Below are 21,162 nucleotides of genomic sequence, written 5' to 3'. Positions count from 1 at the left end.
TTATATCTTCTACTAATGCCAAGTGGAAGACTGGCATTAATGGACGTGGATGTTCTGATTGTTAGTTTATCAGCAGAATCAACTGATCATGTGCACACATGCTTCCATACACTGTCACGTTCAATTAAACAGTCTATTTAGAGCACAACACAATGAACAGGACATTAAATGGGGAGGCTGTCAGCTCATGACCTTGACAGGTCACAGGTTCTAATGCACAGAAGAAAAAAGCCCTTTATGTATGTCAAGACGGATTAACTTAGAAAAATAAAATAATATACTGAATGTGCATTAGTGCAAATATACCTTTACCATGAACATTGTCTGACGCAGGTATCTAGCATGGATAAGGCGTACGAGATATCTCTTTAATATCTTTAATAAATAAAATAAAAAAGGGCCTATATATATATATATATATATATATATATATATATATATATATATATATATATATATAACAATTTTTTCACTCTTAGTGCTTTGACAAAATATCAGTTTCAAAATAATTTAGTCTCAGATTTATTTGAAGCTCAACTTGGCTTTTGAGTGTATTTTGACAGCTGTCAATCATATCATTCCACATGTTTATAGAAAATATGAACGCAAACATAAGCATGCAGGCGGTTTCATGAAGCGATGCAGACGCGAATCTTTTCGCTGATGCACTAGAAACAACCTGTATATTCCCAATAAACTCCAACTATTTCCAACTACAACTGAGTGGCGTTGTTGCGCCGGCAGGAGAGGGAGATGAGAGGAAGAGAGAAGCAGGAAAAAGCTGGAAAATGCGGACAAACATACAGGGAAGAAGCGGCTGTGTTCGAAGTGCACGTCGTGATGTAAATGCCCGTCTCGTGCACTGATTCCTGCTCTCGTTTACCCCGCGAGGACAGCCGCCGGATCGCACGAGCGTCCCCGGGTTTCCTCTCACTTTATTGGCATGCCTTTGGATCTCAGCGTCGGCTGGTCTCGCTCCCGTCTGAACGCGTCTTAACGCACGGAGACACGGGCACGAGCGCTCCGGTACCACCGATGGCGTTGCTTAAATGCTCCCGGTTCCGCTGTCAGCTGCTCGTCGCGTGAATTCTGGAGGAAAAAAAGTGTAATTAATAATTGCAGGAAGATGGCGCCCACCAAGCCCAGCATACAGCAAGACCCTTCCAGAAGAGAACGGTAAACGCTCGGTTTGTTGTGTGTCTGTGGAAACGCGTGCGCTGACGGGCATTTTGGACTGAGATGGGAAACTTTGCCCTTTCCGCAGGAGTGTGTGTGTGTGTGTGAGGGGTTGGGTAACAGGTATACACGCTGACAGAAGCAGTGAGTGTGTGTGTTTAGGCTGTGAGTGTGTGTATGTGTGAGTGTGTTTTGGTGGACAGAGGACATGACCGTTGAATGTGTTCAGCGTGTGTCGCTCGCGATGCTGGCTGGCGGGTTTCGCGGGAAATTTGTGAACATTCGAACGCGACCATGTTGCAGCCTTTTGCATCCGCTCTGTTTGCTTTCGCGGCATTAGGCCAATCGGAGTAAAACACACTGTTTACTGCTGTGAATTAGTGTGCATCAAGCTGCTGTTTGGGGAAGTTTCGATGTAGATTGGTGTGGGTTTGATTCCTGAATTAGATTGAGAACTCTTAATGGGGATTGAAATATGAGCTAAATCTTCACCCTTTAAGTTGATCACAAGACTACTTAAGTGTATGTTAGAATAGAGTAGCTGAAATGCTTTTCATTGAATTGGTGTTTTACACCTTACATGACAGTACGATTGCTATCACAATTGGTGATATTAATATAGCAGGGTGCGTGCTAAAAGATTGATGTTTTCTTGCATTGTTTATTGAGTAGTTGAGATGTCTTGTCTTTTACACTTAAATGACAGGTGGTTCTGCAATTATGAAATTACTTGATCTATTGATCTGAAATTCCTACGGTTTGATATGTGCATAAATCATCAAGTGGAATTTTGAGGACTTGAAATGAATCCAATCAGAAACTGTAAATGGAGTGAGTGTACATATTTATCATCATATTAGTCATCATCTGCATTATTGAAAATAATGTTAGAATTGGTTGCTTTATAGATCTGAAATGTTGTTATGATTACATTTTATACAGAGTAGTCAAGTAGATGCATAAAAAGGCTTTTGATTTATTGCGGGTTTCTTTGAGTATTACATATGCATCAGTCTTACACTGTTAGATCACAGGTGTTGTGCTAAATAAATATACAGTTATGAAATTACTTTAATAAGCTGCTTTCAGGATCTTATTAGCACTAGTCAGGTGAGTGTTATTTTCCTTATTATTAAAACTTTTATTGCATATGCGCTAGTCTTTTGTGATTAGATGACAAGTGGCTGTCAGATGTTTTGGTATATATTTTTTCTTTTTAGCTCTTAGCAGTATTAAATTAGGCATCACTGATTCACGCCATACTGCGCGTGGCTGAGTACAGCTTGTTGAACTAATGTTAAATTGTATGCAATAATTCACCTGCAGTGTGTGTACAAAATATCAGCCATAGAGCCAGTGACATTTTACAATGTAAACACGGCCCGTTTCATATACTGTAGTGTGCAACTCCACAAGATTGTGTGCCTGACTGGACTACGAATGGTTATTACTATCATTAGCAAGCTTGACAAAACTCTCATCGAGCTCGATTATTTTATAATTCCCACTCGGAACGCGCAGATTACACCAATGCACCTACTGTACGTCTAAATATGCATTAGAATTATATTCCAGCCCCTGCCAGTCATAACAGCAGGAGATGTTTATGCTAAGTCAGTCTGCGGTAATCTTTCTGGCAGGAGCGTATTTGTGTGCCATTCCGAGCATATCACAGAGATAGGAATCTTGAAGATGGAATTAATTCGGAGGGAGGTGAAACTTCATAGCCAGTGCATGAGTGCTTCCTTTATCACCTGTTTCCGACCGGCATTCTGAAGGGCTAAATTGCACTCTGTGATTCGTTATGTGGCTCCACTTGAGAGTTGAACCGAATAACACTGGGGCTGAAATTCTCAGGGAAGGTTTGGGAGTTTATTTTTTAATGCAGTGCTGTTTACCAGCGCCGGTTCCTGCTGTAGTAAAGTGCTGGGAAGGGAGGGATTGTGCTCTTGGGCGAAGCCACTCCGAAGGAGTTGGACGAGAATTCACAGAGAGAGGGAGAGAGATTGGTTGGCGTGAATTTATACACAACACTAAACACAAAGTTGGCTTTGTGTTGAAGAAAGCAATGCCTCCCTCCCTCACTGTGAGCAAACAAAAGTGCTAAATTGTTCCATTTCCTCTCCTACGGTGCAGCAGTGGATCCATAGATTGAGACCGGAGCTGTGGCTCTGTGAAATGCTTGGGGTATATTTGGTGTTGCATTATAAAGTATCGTCTCTCTAATGGGTTGTATATCAACAGGTCCATTAACAAGATGCTGTATGTGATGCATGTCGCTTCCATTTTAGCTTAAACATGCAAATGAATATATATGGGAAAGTGTATATCTTTAGTTTTTTTCGCATTGATTATTTAAAACGGTTTCTAAATAATACAGGCTCATAAAAGGTGCATGCGTAATGATTATAATAGCATTTGCAAAATGCTGTTTAAAATTGGATGTCAACTTCTTGAATGTATTTCATGTCAACTAAACATAAATGATTTTTCTCTTTGAAAAATGGGCTTGTTTGTTACTGAAATCACATTCCGACATGTAGCTGTTCATTATAATAATCCTTTGATGTGAAATTATGAATATCAGCATCTCACTAAACGCTTAGGAGTGTCAGTGCACTGTGTTTGTGATTTATTTTTTTATTTCAAAATCACCATGTGTGAGATATGATTATGTTTGTGGAAGAAAACAAAGCGGTGATATTCTCCGAATGCCGGAGAGGCAGACAGCCCAAGCTGAGCTATACCATCACACAAAAGATGCACCGATTCCACCCGTTGATTCGCCAGCGCCGAACACGGCATGGAATGGAGGCAAATAAGCAATTCTGATGTGTATTTATCACAATTAAGAGGGATTTCCAGCCCCCATCTGTGGCTGGTGCTCGGCGTGTTGTGCAGTGATTACCGCGGCTCTCGCCAGCCGCCACTCGTCTCTGTTATTGTGAAGGTCAGAGCAGAGACACAGACATAAAGAAGATGCATCCCGCAAAGGTAATCGTGCAGTCTCTCGATGCATTACTGCACGGCTCATGGCGTGAGAGCCTATGTGATGTATACATCTCTACATTTGAGCGGAGGTTTTTGCATGTGCCCATTTTTGGATGTATCAACGAATTGGTTGATAGATCTGTGATGCTGCACTGAATCACTAAAGGACCTTTTTCTTTTTTGCCTTTGTGTGTGATTATTTTTTTGTGTGAAGATAGATAGATAGATAGATAGATAGATAGATAGATAGATAGATAGATAGATAGATAGATAGATAGATAGATAGATAGATAGATAGATAGATTTTTTTACACAATTTTTCTGTAATTAATTGTGATTAATCGCACCTAACATGAACGTTTTTAATATATATTTTTTATTGTTGTAACATAAAAACAGTAGCCTATATATTCGTATGATGGCATTTTTTTTAAAAAGAAGGCCAACATTACCAATACTGATGTCTTTTGTTCTTTAATTATCCTTAATTTAAATAAAAAACAGCAGCAGGTTTATTAGGCTGCTGTCACTTTAAAACCTGACGCACATGACACGGATCTGATGCATCACATTTTCTCACAACTCTTTGTTATAGACTGTGCTTATGAGAATACTCGACAAAACATGCATTTTGGCATAATTTTGTGTTTTTGTCTGTTAATGCGTCGTCTGAAGCAGCTTTCTTTTTGCGCATGAGTGTGTGTCTCACAGGCTGTGTTTGAAATTGCCCCCTATAACCTCATTCACTGTTCCCTACATTACTCCGCTAATATAGTTCACTTGCAGGAGTGAATGAAAACAAGTGAGTAAATTCGGACACTTGGTGCACCGGAAGGGCTGCCGCTTTTGCATAGTTTGTGCTTGCTGTTTAAAAATCATTTGAAGCTTAACAAACTGTCAGCTTTAGTAGTAAGATGAAAAGATTGATCTTGAACTATGTCATGGAAACTGTATAAACCTTAACCAAACAATTTAATAATCAAGAAAAAAGGAATTTATACCTGCAGGATATTGCGCTTTACCCATGTTGGACCAGTGGTTTGGAAAATGGATTGATTGATATTTCATCTTGTGGGTGCCATCTCCTCATCAGAGGCGGGAATTCATTTGGCATGTGTGCGAATCTCAGTCCATTATGAGTAATATTCTCTATCTGTTGATTGTACATCGGTTGTACACTCATTATTGTGGTGCGTTGTGGGATTGAATGAGTTAAGGGGGGGGGGGGGGGTGAAACACTCAGTTTCAGTCAATCTCATGTCAATCTTGAGTACCTATAGAGTAGTATTGCATCCTTCAATCGTGTATCGTGTGGGCGGAGCTAAAGAATGACGATCGCGCAAAGTGGTGACGTCCTCAAGCGTGGAGAAACCCATCGCTATCGATCTCAGCTAATAGATATATGATCCAGAATCAGGCTGAAATAAACTGAACAGGAGAAACAGCCACAGCAGGACGTCCGTCTCTTTGGTATGTACTGTATTTAGTGGCCTGTCAACATTTGTGTGTCTTTACTCGCAGTTTATGAGGACATGATTCGGTTTATGGACTATTGTATGCGACTAAACCTTAGCAGTAGCAAGCAAAGCGGTTTTGCACGTCAGACTAGTGTAACGTTATACATAGAACAACAATGGAGTAACCGTTAGCGCATTTGAATGACGAAGCACGTGATCGTGTCGTTTACTGATGTTTACTCACGCGACGATAGCCGACAGCACAGACATTTGAAGCAGTTTTACTCACCGGCTGCTTCCAAAGCAGGACCGAACCTTTATCACTGGGACCGCTCCGTCAAAAACACACTTCTTTGGAATGATTTGGTAAAGTCCTGAAAGGCAGTGAACGGTGGAGATCCACTATGCGACGCGACTGAAGCAATGTTGTGAAGCTTCCCGTCATTTCTGCGTTCAAATCGGTTCAAATGCAGCGCTGCCTTTCCGGAATGCTGTGCTGAAGCGTTGAAGTCGCTTGATGTCACCCATAGGAATAAAGTGGAGCACGGCGCGGACTATAACGACTGGATCTGCACCTGAGAGAGTGTTTATGGGCGTGCATTTCCTCTCTCTCGCTCTAGTCACGCGCGCGCGCACCCGTCCGTGAGAAGAGCCCGTACGGCCCATACAAGGACCTTCCGCTTAATTAACGTCAAGCCTACCCATACTTGAAAAAAACTCTCCGAAACTTGTGAGAAACCGGAAGGAGTATTTTTAACACAGAAATACTCCGTCAAATGTCCAACATTGGTTTTTGAAACTTTGTCTATGTTTAGGATGGGAATCCAAGTCTTTAACAGTGTAAAAAGCTCAGTATGCATGAAACAGCATTTCACCCCCCCCCCCCCCCCCCCCCTTTCTTGATAATCTTGATAATGCCCATTATAGTTTCAGACACCACTACAAATGGCTGTCCCCTCAAATAGGATGCCCTATTTAAGGGTACGGAGCAAGCGGCAACCTCCCGCGATCTCTCTTGAAGCCAATACGGAAGTAATGTAAACTGCAACTCCTAAACTGGCTCCAGAGGGGAGCAGAATCTCATTGAGCCCCATGTTAAATTTCCCAACTTTACAGCAGAAAAAAACATGTTTACAGCCTGCAAATTGTGGTTTTGGCCTATACGGCTAATTTTGCCCTTCATGACCACTCTGACCGGGGTGAATTTTGTTATAACTCATTCATTTGCATTATATAAAGCCTTAAAGTTCTGAATAATTAAGGGCGTGGTTACTTTAAGTGACAGGACGATAGCCATTTATCAGCCGTCTATAGTCATTGCCTCACATAAGCTCCTTCCACATCCCGCCTCTTTGCCCATTTTCTGTTATCCAGGAGTGACGCGCTGCTAAGATGGCAACGGCTAGCTCGTCTCTACTTTGCGCTTCAGAACGGCTTGTCGGAATCCTATGGGTGACGTCATGGACACTATTTCATAGACTGTAAAAAAATATGGACGTAGAGGGCGATTTTGGACACAGCCACAGACAGGAGATTCACAGATGTGTGCGCCAGTAAGGCACGGGGTTCTCTTTTGTCTTGTTGCGCTTGAATGGTTTAAAAGTACTTGCATGAATAAGAGTGTGACCAAATAATGTAGCACTAGCCAAAAGATGATGGAAAAAATGGATAGTGCGTTAAATATTTTAAACATGTTAAACTGAAAAAAGTACTTGCATTAACACGTTCATTTTGCTGATTTGATGCAGGTCACTTTGCTTTAATTGTGTTCACTTGTTTCCTTAAAAGTAAAAATAAGATGATATTGGATATTTTAATGTGGAGAACAGAAGTTCACTAAATGATTCCAATTTAAGACCATTTCAAACTGTTTTAATTTAAACCAGCATACAGAATCACTGTAACTGGGAATATAATTGTGACAACTAGCCCCGGTTACTCTGGGCTGAGTGCTGACTTCTCTATACATTATTGCAGATATTGAAGGCCTTTATATTTCAAAGGACTTTAGGCAGTACATATGCCCCTTTTCATGCTAGAAGAGATCAGAGATGATCACGCTCTAGGCGACTACAGTGTTGCTTCTGAATGTCACAGGTTTTGTTATGGTTTGCGGCCGCGGTAAAACCCGAGCTCCCCTTCTACGCGTTTAATGTCCACAGTGGTTTTAAGACCTTCATTTAGTATCTGGCTCTAAAGACAGATGTTCTGCCCGCTGACTCCCATCTGCTTCTTTGGTTTGGCTGTGCCGCGATCATCTAATGCTAGCAGCAAGTGTTGCCCTTTACTCGCCCCCTCTAGTGTTCCAGCAGCACTTCTGAGCCCGCACAAACTCTACAGCGCTTCCACAATACATGTGTAATCCTCCTGTATGTGCATTGGCAAAGAAAATGGATTTAAGTGCATTGCGGACTTGGATTTGGGTCTGGCTCTGCACATATTTGTGCGCATTGAACAATGACTCATTTTGATCTGAAGATGTAGCCACTTTTCTCTATATTGAAAACTTGTTTGGATGCTAGATGTTTTTTTTCAATAGCTACCTTTATTACCACTCAAATACAGTTAGGCTACCCTTGTTTTTTTCTGAAAACTACTCTATAGCAAATCTCAATTGCTTGATTGTTTGTATCATCGCAAAAATAAACTATATTATCACCCAGTGATATAGTTATATCGTACACCCAACTTTATCCGCATTCATACAGTACCAGCAGTAGTTTTTCCATTTAGCATATATGGCAAATCTCACCTGCTTGATTATTTATTTCATTACAAAATATAAATCTGCTAAATGCGACTATAAGGTATGAAGATATTAAAGGCTCGACAGAAAACAAATCATTGTTATATAGGGAGAGCGAGGGACACGCTTTTTGACTTTCTCAGTATTTATTTTTTTCCAAATTAATTTCACATATGTATGGTACAGACATTGTCTTGTTTCTTTAATACAGTGTATACTTCTTTCTTTCTTTAAGTCAAAAGAATGGAATGAGATGTGACAACATGCCCCATATGTGGGAAATGTTGTACGTGAGGGGCATGTTTTAACATGACCGTATGACAGCTTAAAATGTTTTCTGATCGAATAAAAAAGGATCCAAGAAAAACTAAAATATTTTGTCAATAAAATACTTTTTTTTGAAGATACTGGCATTTTCTAAGAAATTCAAAATAAGATCATTTTGGAGTATGACAATGAACACACTGCAAAACATAGCATAGGTCAAAATGATACAGGCAAATAGATGAAGAAACATTCAGAAAAACACAGAGTTGAACACAACACTCCCCTCCACACACAGCATCCCAGAACAGGAGACAGATAGACAAGCCAGTACGAATGCTGTAATTAATGTAACAATTTCTGAATATTCAGGTTCTTCCTTTCAGTCTTTCTTTATTCACCTGTTTCTCATGGTTTCTCAATAGAAATTCATAAAAGCTAATTATGCCAATTGCATAGTTCTAATACTGGGGCACGTTTTAACGCAGTATTGAACGTTCCCCATCTGCACAACTGAGATTAATGCTACCTTCATGGGCTCTTGGAATTATCGTCAATATGAATTTCCTAGGTAAAAATTGCACATGATCACGACTTCTGAAGTGGGAATTATCAAATTTCCGATAGCATGTGAAGGCAGCATTAAACCTGGTTAGTGTCTTCTGCTAGTTAGTGAAGGATTAAAGAACTCTGTCAACTGTTAAATAACAGATTAAAACTAATATCAGATTTCACTAATAAACCAAAATTGTACTTTTGCTATGGTTAAATAAATGTACAGGGATATCTTCCAAACAATTTTTAATTTTGAAAAAAAAAAAAAAAAAAAAAAAAATATATATATATATATATATATATATATATATATATATATATATATATATATATATATATTATTTTATTTTTTTATTTTTTTTATATATATATATGTTGATATGTCAACTATTAAATACACAAATTTCCGTCACGCTATGACGCTGGATGGAAGTATTTAAAACAACTGTGTTACAAGTAAACCCACATCAGGTTGTTTCCCGCTCACCCCTACTAGCTCAACATGGTTATTGTTTAAATAAATCTATTGTTTTCTGGATTTACAGCAAGTATAACACCTTTGTACCATGCCTCAGAGACAATGCTATTTTCTCAGGTGGCTTACATAGCATAACCAGTAAGCGCTTTATTTGTATTGTCAGTAATACAGCATTATATAGCTAGATTATATAGATTGCTTCGCTTGTCCAACGAGGCCACTCCCAAAGCCACCGCTACTGGATTACTGGATCACTTTCTCACCATGTTCATTTTCATAAAATCAGTTCAGTTAGAGAACAGACACTACAATTAAAAACTGAACCTGTATGTTCAATAACGTGTGTGAGCCGAATGAGAGTAAAAACACAAACAAACAGGAGTCGGATTACATTCAACACGAGAGCTGAGGTAAGCGTGCTCACGGCATAAATTCACAGTCAGGCTCGTTCAGTCTGGCTCGTTTTCAGTTCATGCCTTTGGAAGCACTTTCATAGGAATTCATTTAAAAAGTCGAAACACTCACTTTGCTCCGTTTACATGAATGCCCGCAGCTGCCCGAGCCGAGTGTTGTAAGAGCGATCCCGACCCCATGAGTATGAAAACATGCGGAAATAGCTCCCTTAAGCACGATCATTCGAATATACTCCCGGGTTTCTACTGATACAAAGCCATATGCTAAATCGCTGAAGTAATCCTTTAATACAAGCTTTAATATGTTATCTCATCTTGGAACAAGATTTCTGCCCGAATCCTGTCTGATTGCTTTCAATCGGCTGTGGAGGTGAAGACGACAACTCCCATGATTCCATGCTCATTCATACCATCATCAAGCTACGCCTTTTTTATGGCTTTAAATAAGCGACCTCTAGTGCCGAAACTAACATACTATGCCTTCAAGGCTGCATTTACACTAGCACACACACACACACGAAAAAAAAAATTATTTACGCACATCTGACACAGATCAGAATTGTGCAAACACAAAAATCCTCACAAGATCTGATTTTTTGCATTCACTCCGAGCCACTTCCAAATGTGGTGTTAAATTAGATACATATCCAATATCTGGACATCCAACATCTAAACACGAATACCGGTATCTGATTCCTCATTGAATTCAAAGCCTCCGCAAGATTCTGCAGGAATTCATGTAAACGCATATATCGGGTACCAGCCGTGTATAATGTAAGTGAATGTAAACATGTGGACCAAAAAATTGGATATGGTCAAAAGATCTGATCTGTGAATTAAGACTTGCAGTGTAAAAGGTGCCTAGGATATTATAAACATTAGCATCAGAATTTTCTGTAAAACTGTTTTGAAACAATTTGTACCGTGGTCTAAGAATGAACTGACTTGGCTAAATTCTGATGGTTCCTTCTTACCTGTCTGGAAATTTCAAATTATAATTATTTCCAGCTGAACTGTCTGAAATACATCACGTTACAGAAGTTAAATGTGTTTTGGATGCTATTTAATAGTAGTAATATCATAGTTTCTCTTTTTCTCTCTCTCATCAAGCAGTGATTTGATCATCCGCACCTGCACGGCCCTCGTTTTGCTTGCAAAATTACAATTGATTATTCCGGTTAAGCAGAAGAGCTGCTAGAAAACACAGCCGCATAACTCAGCACAGACCGCCCTCGAACCTCACCGCGATACCCGCTGTACACCCCAGATAAATAAATTTTGTGGCGCGTAAGCCCCACCTGTCACTTTAATAAGTGAATGTCATAGCTGTGATTTGGCTGTAAATGGAGGTAAGCCCCCATCACCTCGTCTCACAAAGGAGCTACAGCACGCCGAGGTATTTTCTCTATAGCATTCCTTACGCATGTCGTCACCTAAAGAAGCCCCCTTTGCGGGGATTTACTGACTGCTTTTGTGCCGACGTTTTCCCAGGCTTATCACCGGGTACACTCATCTAAAGCAGCACCGCAGGACGCTGTGTCAGCCACTTCTGTGTCTCCTGCCACTTCCTGTGCTTTGACTTACCAAAGGCAAACTTTTTTGAATTGATCATGTATATCTGTCCGTGCGTGCCGTGTAATGGAGTAACTGTAGGTCTTTCGTCAGGGAAAGGCTAAAATTAGCTCACGATCCTGACAAATGAAGCCCTCTCCAGCGGCAGACTGTGGGAAAAGGTCAAATTGCTTATTGATACTGTACAGCACAATAGCCATCAGCTAAAGCAAACACACAAACTCTCAGTGCTTTCGGGACTTTAAAGAAATCATTTTGCAGTATTTTTAAATGATATAGGAGATATTTGGATTATATTAACTAGTATTTTGGAGGGTAACGAAATGATCAGATGGATAATTCAGAGTCTAATTTCTGATCAGATGAGCTGCAGTTAAAAGCGTTTGTGACTACATACTAGTAAACAGCTTGCAGTTAGACTAATGTGGAAAAATACTTCTAATTTTTAAAAAAAATAAAATTCTGTTTTTGATTTAATATAAAGAAGTTCTAGAGTTAGCTATTGGTCTGTCCCTCTATAGATCTTCTAGTCTTTCTAACGCTGTTGTTTTATCTAACGTTCTGTCGTTCTATAATTCTGTCATTCTATCTATCATTCTGTCATTATATCTAAAGTTCTCGTTCTGCCATTCTATCATTTTTTCATTCTATCATTTTGTCTATCTTTCTGTCATTCTATCTACCATTCTGTTTTTCTATCATTCTATCTTTTGTTCTGTCTATCATCCAGTCTTTCTATAATTCTATCTATTGTTCTATCTAATGTTCTGTTCTATCCTTCTCTCATTCTATCTATCATTCTGTTGTTCTATCGTTCTATCTACCTAAAGTTTTTTAGTTCTATCATTCTGTCATTCTTTCTAACACTCTGTCGTTCTATCGTTCTGTCTAACATTCTGACATTGTGTCTATCATTCTGGCTTTCTATCATTCTATTGTTCTATCTATCTATCTAGAACTCTAAGTCTCAGTGCCAGTATCTTAAAATTTAATTGTAGAATATTTTTGATTGACAAATATTTACCAGTATTTTAGAGGCCAGCAAACTATCAGACGGATACTTCAGTCTTTTCTGATTGGGTGAGCTGTACTGAACATGTTGTTAAATGCAGGTTTGTGACTTTACATACTATATTATTGTTGCTTGACAACTTTAAACATCTATCGTTCTGTCTGTCTACCCATCATCTATCTATCTATCTCTGGTCGGTCAGTCTACACTATGTGCCATTTAGTTTTGAATTAACTCTCAATTAACATGAATCATTTAAACCCTGAGTATTTTGCGTCTGTTTTATTAAAGCAGCTGTATACCTATAAACAAGCATTTTCATCGCCTCTTAATGATTTACAAACTAAGCTCAGGGGTTCACATTTGAAAGATTGGTTTTGGCAAGAGCCATAGAAATTCAATTTTGCTCATGAACAAGCGAGCCGTGTTTACGACATAACCACGTGTGCCCACATCTCGAGAGCTCTCCTCCAGCTTTCAGACAGTACTCAAAGAGCAGAAATGTATAGGATAGCTTTGGATGGAACAGAAAACAACTTTCCAGAAAGTGTACTTGAAATAGTTGAGGTTTTGTGAGGTCACATCCATTTTTTCCCCACTCTTCCCCATGTTATTTCATGGCTGCGCGGCTCTCTTCTTTCTAATTCTTTTCATCTCATTGTAGCCCTCTGTGTTTGAAAGTCTAGGTCAATAAGGATGGGCACATTGCGAATTTCATGATCTGTGTAGTGGAACAAATTGAAAGCAAAGCCTATATCAATCACTTTGAAGGCAGGGTTAATTGTTCCTGCTTCACAAGAACTGTGGACAGATAAAGGCGTAATGAAACACTTATGCCTCTGATGTGGGCACTCCTCAGGATGAAATGATAGAAAACAAAACGAATGTTTACTCATATAGTAATTACTTCGGTGCAAAAGTTAAAGAATGAGGAGCCGAGAAACACACTTTGATGTGTCTGTCCTTGAAAGGGCTTGATTTATTCCACCTGCATTCTGTGCCCTTCAACTTTGGTTATGTTATGATTTTGCTGTGGGTAATCTCTTGTTCTTTCCGGAGAGTCTCGATTTGAGCACAAATGCACTGAAAAGCAGATGCATGCTGCATTGTGATGCAGGCTTAAGTGAAAGATCTTTGCTTGCTTGGATCATGGATTGCTTTCTTGGAATTGTTTACTTGCATATTTATTGTCTAAACCCAGAATGAAATGGTAAACTGCAGAAATTTGTAATAAAACAAATCACACACACAAGCGTGTACATGCATACTTATGCGCGCTTGGGTATGAGTCCTGCATGCATACAGCTCGCGTGCAGACACGCGTGCATGTATATTATATATACGTTCTCAGTATTTAGTTAATTGAACTCTAAAGTCCATGACAGCTATCACAACACAGTGGGTAATTCTGAAAATTAATGAGAATGATAATTCTTAAAAGACTGTTCCAGACTTTGCCCAAACTCATTAACTAAATCTCTCATTTAAATACATTCTAAAGACTTTCGGGAAAAAGAGCGAGGGGGAAAAAAACATTATTGCTATGTAAGCATTAACCGATTTGAAAATGCTGAGAGGCTGAATTTTATGGAAGACTGGAAGTCTATCAGTCTGTATTCCCGGACTGGAATCCAGCGCTAAACGCTTCTATCTGCTATAATACCGCACGATAAACCTGGTCACATGGTGAAGGAAAACAATCCACTGCCTCGGCCGGTTTATTTGTTCGGGGTATAAATTTAGAGAGTTGTTGATCTTAGTTTATTGTAAATCCTCTGTGACCCTCACATGTAAGCGGATCTCTCCCTGTGGCATTAAACCACAATAGTTATATAAAGACCACAAAACCAAATTCAATTTTGTGATATTTATTCAGTTAAGCTGTGAGTAACATATTTGTAAAGGTGCAATTGTTCACATGAGCACATTTCAGTGGGTAAAATACATTTTTGCAGTTTAATTTTTAAAGAACAAAATGCATTCCCATCCCCATTTATAAAGTGAGCTAAAAAATGTTGTTGCAAAACATTTGACCTTACAGGACATGTATTAACTGTTTCATATGCTTGACCTAGCATGTTATCCTGCCAGTGATGATGATGTTGAAGAGTCGTTGTCGCGGGAGCCAATTAGATGTTGCATATTTGACTCTTTCCTTCTCTCTCTGCACTGAAATGACTGCGCAACTTCCTCTGTTCTATGCAGTGCTCTCCTGCTTTTACCTAAGAGTCAAAAGATAAAATACTTTACCTCAGAGACAGATGAAGTCTCGGTGGTTAAAAATGTGGATAATCGAAAAGGTTGGGAGTTTGGCGGTCAGATCTGCGGAGGGGTGGGAATGAACTTGGGGATTTGGAGATATGCTCAGGTCGTGATCTCAGTCCGGTTTCAATCTCACCCTCGTTTCTGTGTTGCCACAGGGATCTGGTAACTTTTTCAGATTTCCAATACTATATTGTAGAAACACCAACGTGTTAAAAGTATAATACACACAAAAAATGTAATTATATCATGATCTACTCTCCCTCATGTTGGTCCAAACCTTTTTTTTCCTGATGTCCACAATAGTCCATACATCTTCTTCTGAGTTAGTTCACCCCAAAAAAAGAAAATTCTGTCAGTTGCTCACCCACATACTGTTCAAACTCCTAAGACTTTTGTTCATCTTTGAAACACATATGAAGATGTTTTATTAAAAAGAGAGTTATCTGTCCATCCATTGACATCCACGCAACTACCACTTTAAAGTTTAAAAAAAGTTAATAAAGAGATCGTAAAAGTAATCCATATGAACTGAATGGTTTAGTCCAAACTTTCTGAAGAGACTTGATCATTTTATATGAGTTTTATTCAGATATAAACTTTCAACAACACGCAACAGTTGGGGCAAACGAAAGCTCAAGCATGTTCGCCTGATGTGCGAGAACCATTGAGGTTTGTTCTCATTTTGAACAGCACGTTTGAGCTTCTACAAGAACCAATGAGATTCATTCTTGTTACACAGCACATTTGAACTTCTACAAGAACCAATGAGGTTAATTTTTGTTACACAGCATGTTTGAGCTTCTACAAGAACCAATGAGGGTTATTCTTGTGTGTAACGCAGAACTTTTGAGCTTCTACAGGAACCAATGAGGTTTGTTCTTGTTACACGGCACGTTTGAGTTTCTACAAGATCCAATGAGGTTCATTCTCGTGTTAAACATTTGAGCTTAAACAAGAACCAAAGATGTTTTTTCTTGTTAAACAGCACGTTTGAGCTTCAACAAGAACCAATGAGGTTCATTCTTGTGTGTTACGCAGCACGTTTGAAATTCCGCAAGAACCATTGAGGTTCATTCTCATGTTTTTAGGGGAATTAACCCTTTAATATTTCTGAAGGTTTAGTCCAGCACAGTAGTACAGTAGTACTCATACTGCTTTTAGGTTTTGTTTATTGTGCCTTTTGCTCATTTTTTATTTCGACTTCCTCAATCAACATTCACTTGATTGTATTGAAAAGAACAGCTTGAACATCATGCCTAACATTTTATTTTGTGTTGCATGGTAGAAAGAACAGTTTTTATTTTTTTACAAAATGACAAAAAGAAATGTTTTTGGGTGTGTGTGAACTATTAATTTAATGCTTAGTCTAAATGAATATATACAATCATAGATATTTCAAAAGAAATTGTTGACAAGAATAAACATAACATAACATATAACATGACATATAACATGACATATAACATGACATATAACATGACATATAACATAACATAACATAACATAACATAACATAACATAACATAACATAACATAACATAACATAACATAACATAACATAACATAACATAACATAACATTAACATAAGTCAAAGCTAATATTTTAATGTTTTTAATTTGAGTTAATTTGAGAAACCAGACACCTTGAGCCCTAAATAGTATAATGTGAAGATAATGGCACTGCTGTTTTGGCAGTTAAGTTGGTGTAAATGTTGGACTTGCTCATCCTGTGGTCAGACTAAGTCTTTGAGCGAGTGAGTGAGAGAAAGAGAGAGAGGATGGAAAGTGTGCTTGAGGCCAGGACTGAGGGAGCCTCTGGCCCAGTGTGTGTGCTGAGCGTCTTCCTCTGAACTCTCTCTCCGCTGTCAGATGTGTGTCTCGCCCAGCAGTCTTGATTTACCCCTTCAGTGCCCACTCAAACCCGTCTGAGAAATCCCCACAGAGCGCTCTTAAAAACACACGGGCCTCTCCGAATCTCTGCGGTGCCTCAAAAAAAGTAATAAACTCATATTAGCTGGCTGTCTGTGAGGAGCGGGTGTTGAACTTGTGTGTGCAGGATGTTAGTTGTGTACAAGTGCTTATGCTTTTTTACTGCGGCGACTCTCAGCCTACCTCCATATGTTTCCAAGGCATTTTCAGAGCAGCCAGATCCTACACTTCTTCTTTTTGTTGTTGTTGTGAAGTCTACTTATTAGTTAAGCAGTCCTGCAACAAATTTATTTTTACATTGACCATTCCATGTTTTGATACTTGATCTCGAAGAATTCTGTATTCTGTATTCTGTATTTTGGATTGTCTAAATATTTCGCATTATATATACCGTATTGCTATATCGCAATACGGTATATACATTTTTATATAATTTTATTTATTTTTCCTAATTATTATCTTTGAGAGTAGTTTGAATAATGTATTCTGGCTGCCACAGTGTTTTATTTATTTTCCTATTATGCATCAGCTGGTTTTTATATAATGTTTTAATTATTTATGCAAAACAAAAATCTTGAATTCATTGATATAGTTTGAGTCCTTTAGACTGTCTTCCAGTTTCTTGTTTTGCATCAGCTGAACTTGAAGAATAAAGCCCACAGACATGTGGCAGAGCACAGATAGATGCGTCACGAGCAAATGGTGAAGGGTTAAAAGAAATCAGTGGGGGACGGAGCTGTGTGTCAATATTTGGACAGTTACTGTGTAGCGCAGCAGATGAACGCAGCATCTGCTGTGTGCGGGAGGGTTTCTGGATGAGTGTGAGCGGAGAGAGGGGGGTGGGTTATTGTGAAGGCTGGCACACAGTATGTGCCCAGACACATTCCACAGGAAGTCCTGCGATTCCACTGGCATGTGTGCCCGGTATTCATCATAAATATTTTAGCAATATCATACCCGAACCGTGCCCCAGTCATTTTGCCAAGCTAGGGGAAAACATTTAGCTCTTTCTCTCTCTGATGCCTTGTAAATTATTTTTCATGCTGCAAATGTCAGTGTATTTATTTTTCCATGAGCTGCATCATTAGATATAACAAGAATAATCTTAAAAATCTCACTTCAGCAATGTATAATCTGATGCTTCACTTCAAAGCCAGACTGTTTACCATATCAAGGCAATGCTGTCAGAGAGTATTTCTCTATGCTTGTTTACTATGAAATTGGCAAAATTGTCAGGAATGGAAACAGAGAACATTTTTGTTAAGTTGTGATGCTCATTAAAATGGATCTTCTCTCTCCCCCATGGCCTTCTGCTTGTGCTAATGTTCTGCCGAGACCGTTTGCAGACACTTACAGCATTTTGTATTCCTCCGTCTCGCTTTGTCTCGATTTAACCCTCACGCGTGCATATATTGTCCTTCCCTCTGATGTGAATCCGTTAATGAGTTCTCTGACAAATACAGTAATGGCCTTTCACTTCCACATTTGGTGTGTGGAAAGAGGCTGTCTGTTGGAATTACGTCCCACTCCGTTGAAGGAAAATGGCTCGGATCCTCAAAGGTACAGAAGCGCGACAACACAGCACAAGCTTTGCTCTGCAAGAGCTCCAAAGACGTCTTTGTGGGAATTTCTTATTAAGACTTTAAACGGGATGTATCATGGAAAGCAGGATATTCCTAGCTGATTTGAAATAGTTTGATGTATTATGCTGACATGCTGTACTCCCTTCCCTAGTGCGCTTAGACTGTTTAATGATTTAAAGTATCTTCCACATAACCTCCGTCAGGGTTTCAACATGCATTGACCTCCACATAGTTTTTTTTTAAGCCTAAGTCTTGGGTTTGATTCCCAGGGAGAGCAAGAACTGATCAAGGGCCAGATTTACTAAACAAGGCAAATCAGCTTGAGAGCGCAATTCCAAAAAGGCGCTGATGGGAGTGGAAAGTTCAGCGGTCGCATGCAGATTTTCACAATGACCAATGCAAACTACCAGTTAGCGTCCGGTTTAAGATATGCTTTTTGGGAAGTAAATAATGGTGCAAATACCAGTAAATTGACGACCGTAAATCTTAGTAAATTACCTTGCATGATTAAGTTAAATACTCTCCTCTCATACATTTTGCATCTGAAAGGTCAGCCGCAAAATAACCCTATCCACACCTTTTCAACACTAATCTTTCCCCACGTAAGTGAAATGTTCTGTGAGTGGCGCTAAAGGCACGTTCAGTTTTATCCAAACAGATGAACATGAATCTGGGAACATTTTATTACAGTGGTTGTTGTGCGTATCCTGGCAGTTTGTAAATTTAATGTCTGGTGAATGGCGTTAAAAGGTTAATCACATTTAGAGACACTGTAACTAACATACCACCTACACTAAACCCAACCGATAGTGTCAACAAAATTAAAGGTAAGATAGAAACACATTTGCTGAAGCAAGCATGCCATTTTAGCTGATTCTATGAGTCTTTGAGCTTGTGTTTAACAGGACCTGAAAGTGCAGTACTGTTTACTATGTCAGAAAAGCCACACTTGATTGTATGATGCAAACGTCAAACTGTATTGATTTACAAATCATGCCTTATGGTCGTAATATGGTGTTGAGCAAGGAAACAAACGCGCAAAAATAAGCCTTTATTAATCAATAATCAATAATTATAATTTGAGTGCAGGACTAAACGTTTGTGTTTTACTGCCTTTAGTGTTAATTTAAACTGGAAACTTCATTGAATTGTTTGTATATGTTTGTTTTTGAATTTTGCAGAAATGTAGGTAGAGGGACGTTTTTTTCCAAAAAGCCTATGTTGACCGGTAACTGAGAAGACTTTACAGTGTGTTTAAAACTTGCATTGTCAATACACAATCTTGACCAAAAAATGATGCACCTCTCTGTGAAATAACAAGACAACATTGGAAGTGTGTATTTGCTTATTGCACAAATGTACAGCTGTTGTTGGTGTAAGAAACCTAAAGGGTGAGTTTGAGGGAAAAAAATACAAAAGTACAAAAGTGTAGAATATGTCTCCTTTGACATTCTCAGATGTTGCATTTCAGACGGTGACTTTTTTTTTTTTTTACTGAAAAAGCTAACAGTGTTCCCACACACATGAATGCTCTTTGCAGGTATTGTGAAGCAAACAGCGGGTCCGAGACGTCTGTTCTCTGTAGGCCGCGGCTGAAGAGGCTTAGCTGCATTTTTGTTCTCTGGCTCTGGGCAGCGTCTGAACAGCTCGCTTCCCTGTATCTCTCTCCAGCAGTCAGAGAGCACACAGAGACGCCACCAATGATGAATGGGGCACCTTGTCAGTTAAAATGAAAATTCTTAGCCGGATGATAGCTTCATATTAATGCCTGTTTTATGGATTGGAGCAAGTTGTCTGAACAAGATGAATGTGGGTGATGAGAGGAGAGATACAAAATAAAACTGCTCCTCTACCTTCATCAGGACCTTTGGGTGTGGCTAGGCACATGCTCTTTCCTGTCTGTATAGAGCGCAACAGTCGGTTTCCGTAAGTAAGGCGGTGTTCTGCAAAGAGTTATGCATACTGATTTTTAGCGGTAGCTTTTCATGATGGGATGTAGTTCAAAGGTTGTTAAATGATTGTATGCGTCTATGTAAGCCAAAAGACGGTGTGATTTCAATGTTTAATAGACAAATTTCCTGGAAGAACTACAGTATCCGATATCAAGAGAAAACACTGTTACCATGGAAACGGAAATTTCTGCTAAAGAGCTCAGCAGTGACTGGCCAATACCGTAAAGCATTGTGATTTATACCCAATAATCTTTATCATTATTATTGTACTTTCTTACTTTCATTGTGTGTGTGAGTGTGTGTGTATCACAATATTAAGCAGCGCAAATGTTTTAAACATTGATAATAAGAAGAAATATTTCTTGAGCACCAAATCAGCATATTAGAATGATTTCTGAAGGATCTTGTGACACTGGAGAAATGATGCTGAAAATTCAGCTTTCATCACAGGAATAAATTACATCTTAAATTATATTAAACTAGAAAAGTTATTTTAATTTATATTATTTTTTGGGAATATTTTTCTGTATTGTTGATCACATGCAACTTTTGACTGATCGAAATGTCAAATGTTGTGATTCTTCTTGGAGCGTATTTTGATTTGTGGCTTTGAACTCTGTATTGAATTTTTATGTTGTGTTTTTTTAATCCCAGTGGAGAAAATGAATGGGAAATACACTTCCTGGAACCAAGACTACTGAAAACCGAGGTGGTCACAGTTGCGACTATACAGGCAGTGGACGTTTCCTGACCGTCATTTAATGCAGCA

At 38.9% G+C, this 21,162-nt stretch overlaps 1 protein-coding gene across 4 annotated transcripts in view; it reads left to right on the top strand.

The window, feature by feature from the left end:
• Positions 1–21,162, top strand: part of LOC137091488 (neuronal PAS domain-containing protein 3) — a 406,675-nt gene that overhangs the window by 1,832 nt on the left and 383,681 nt on the right. For 2 of the 4 annotated variants that reach the window (XM_067455961.1, XM_067455960.1), the window contains exon 1: positions 497–1,176. The exons of the other annotated variants lie outside the window; for them this stretch is intronic. In XM_067455961.1, coding sequence (XP_067312062.1) covers positions 1,127–1,176 — 50 coding nt within the window. In that variant the 5' untranslated portion in view covers positions 497–1,126. Of the gene's footprint in view, positions 1–496; positions 1,177–21,162 lie in introns of those variants that run through there. 4 annotated transcript variants of the gene reach the window in all.

Source organism: Pseudorasbora parva, chromosome 10 (genome assembly GCF_024679245.1).
Source record: "Pseudorasbora parva isolate DD20220531a chromosome 10, ASM2467924v1, whole genome shotgun sequence".
Classification (NCBI taxonomy): domain Eukaryota; kingdom Metazoa; phylum Chordata; class Actinopteri; order Cypriniformes; family Gobionidae; genus Pseudorasbora; species Pseudorasbora parva.
Note: the sequence above shows the minus strand (reverse complement) of the source record. Positions and strands in the feature narration are given on the sequence as shown.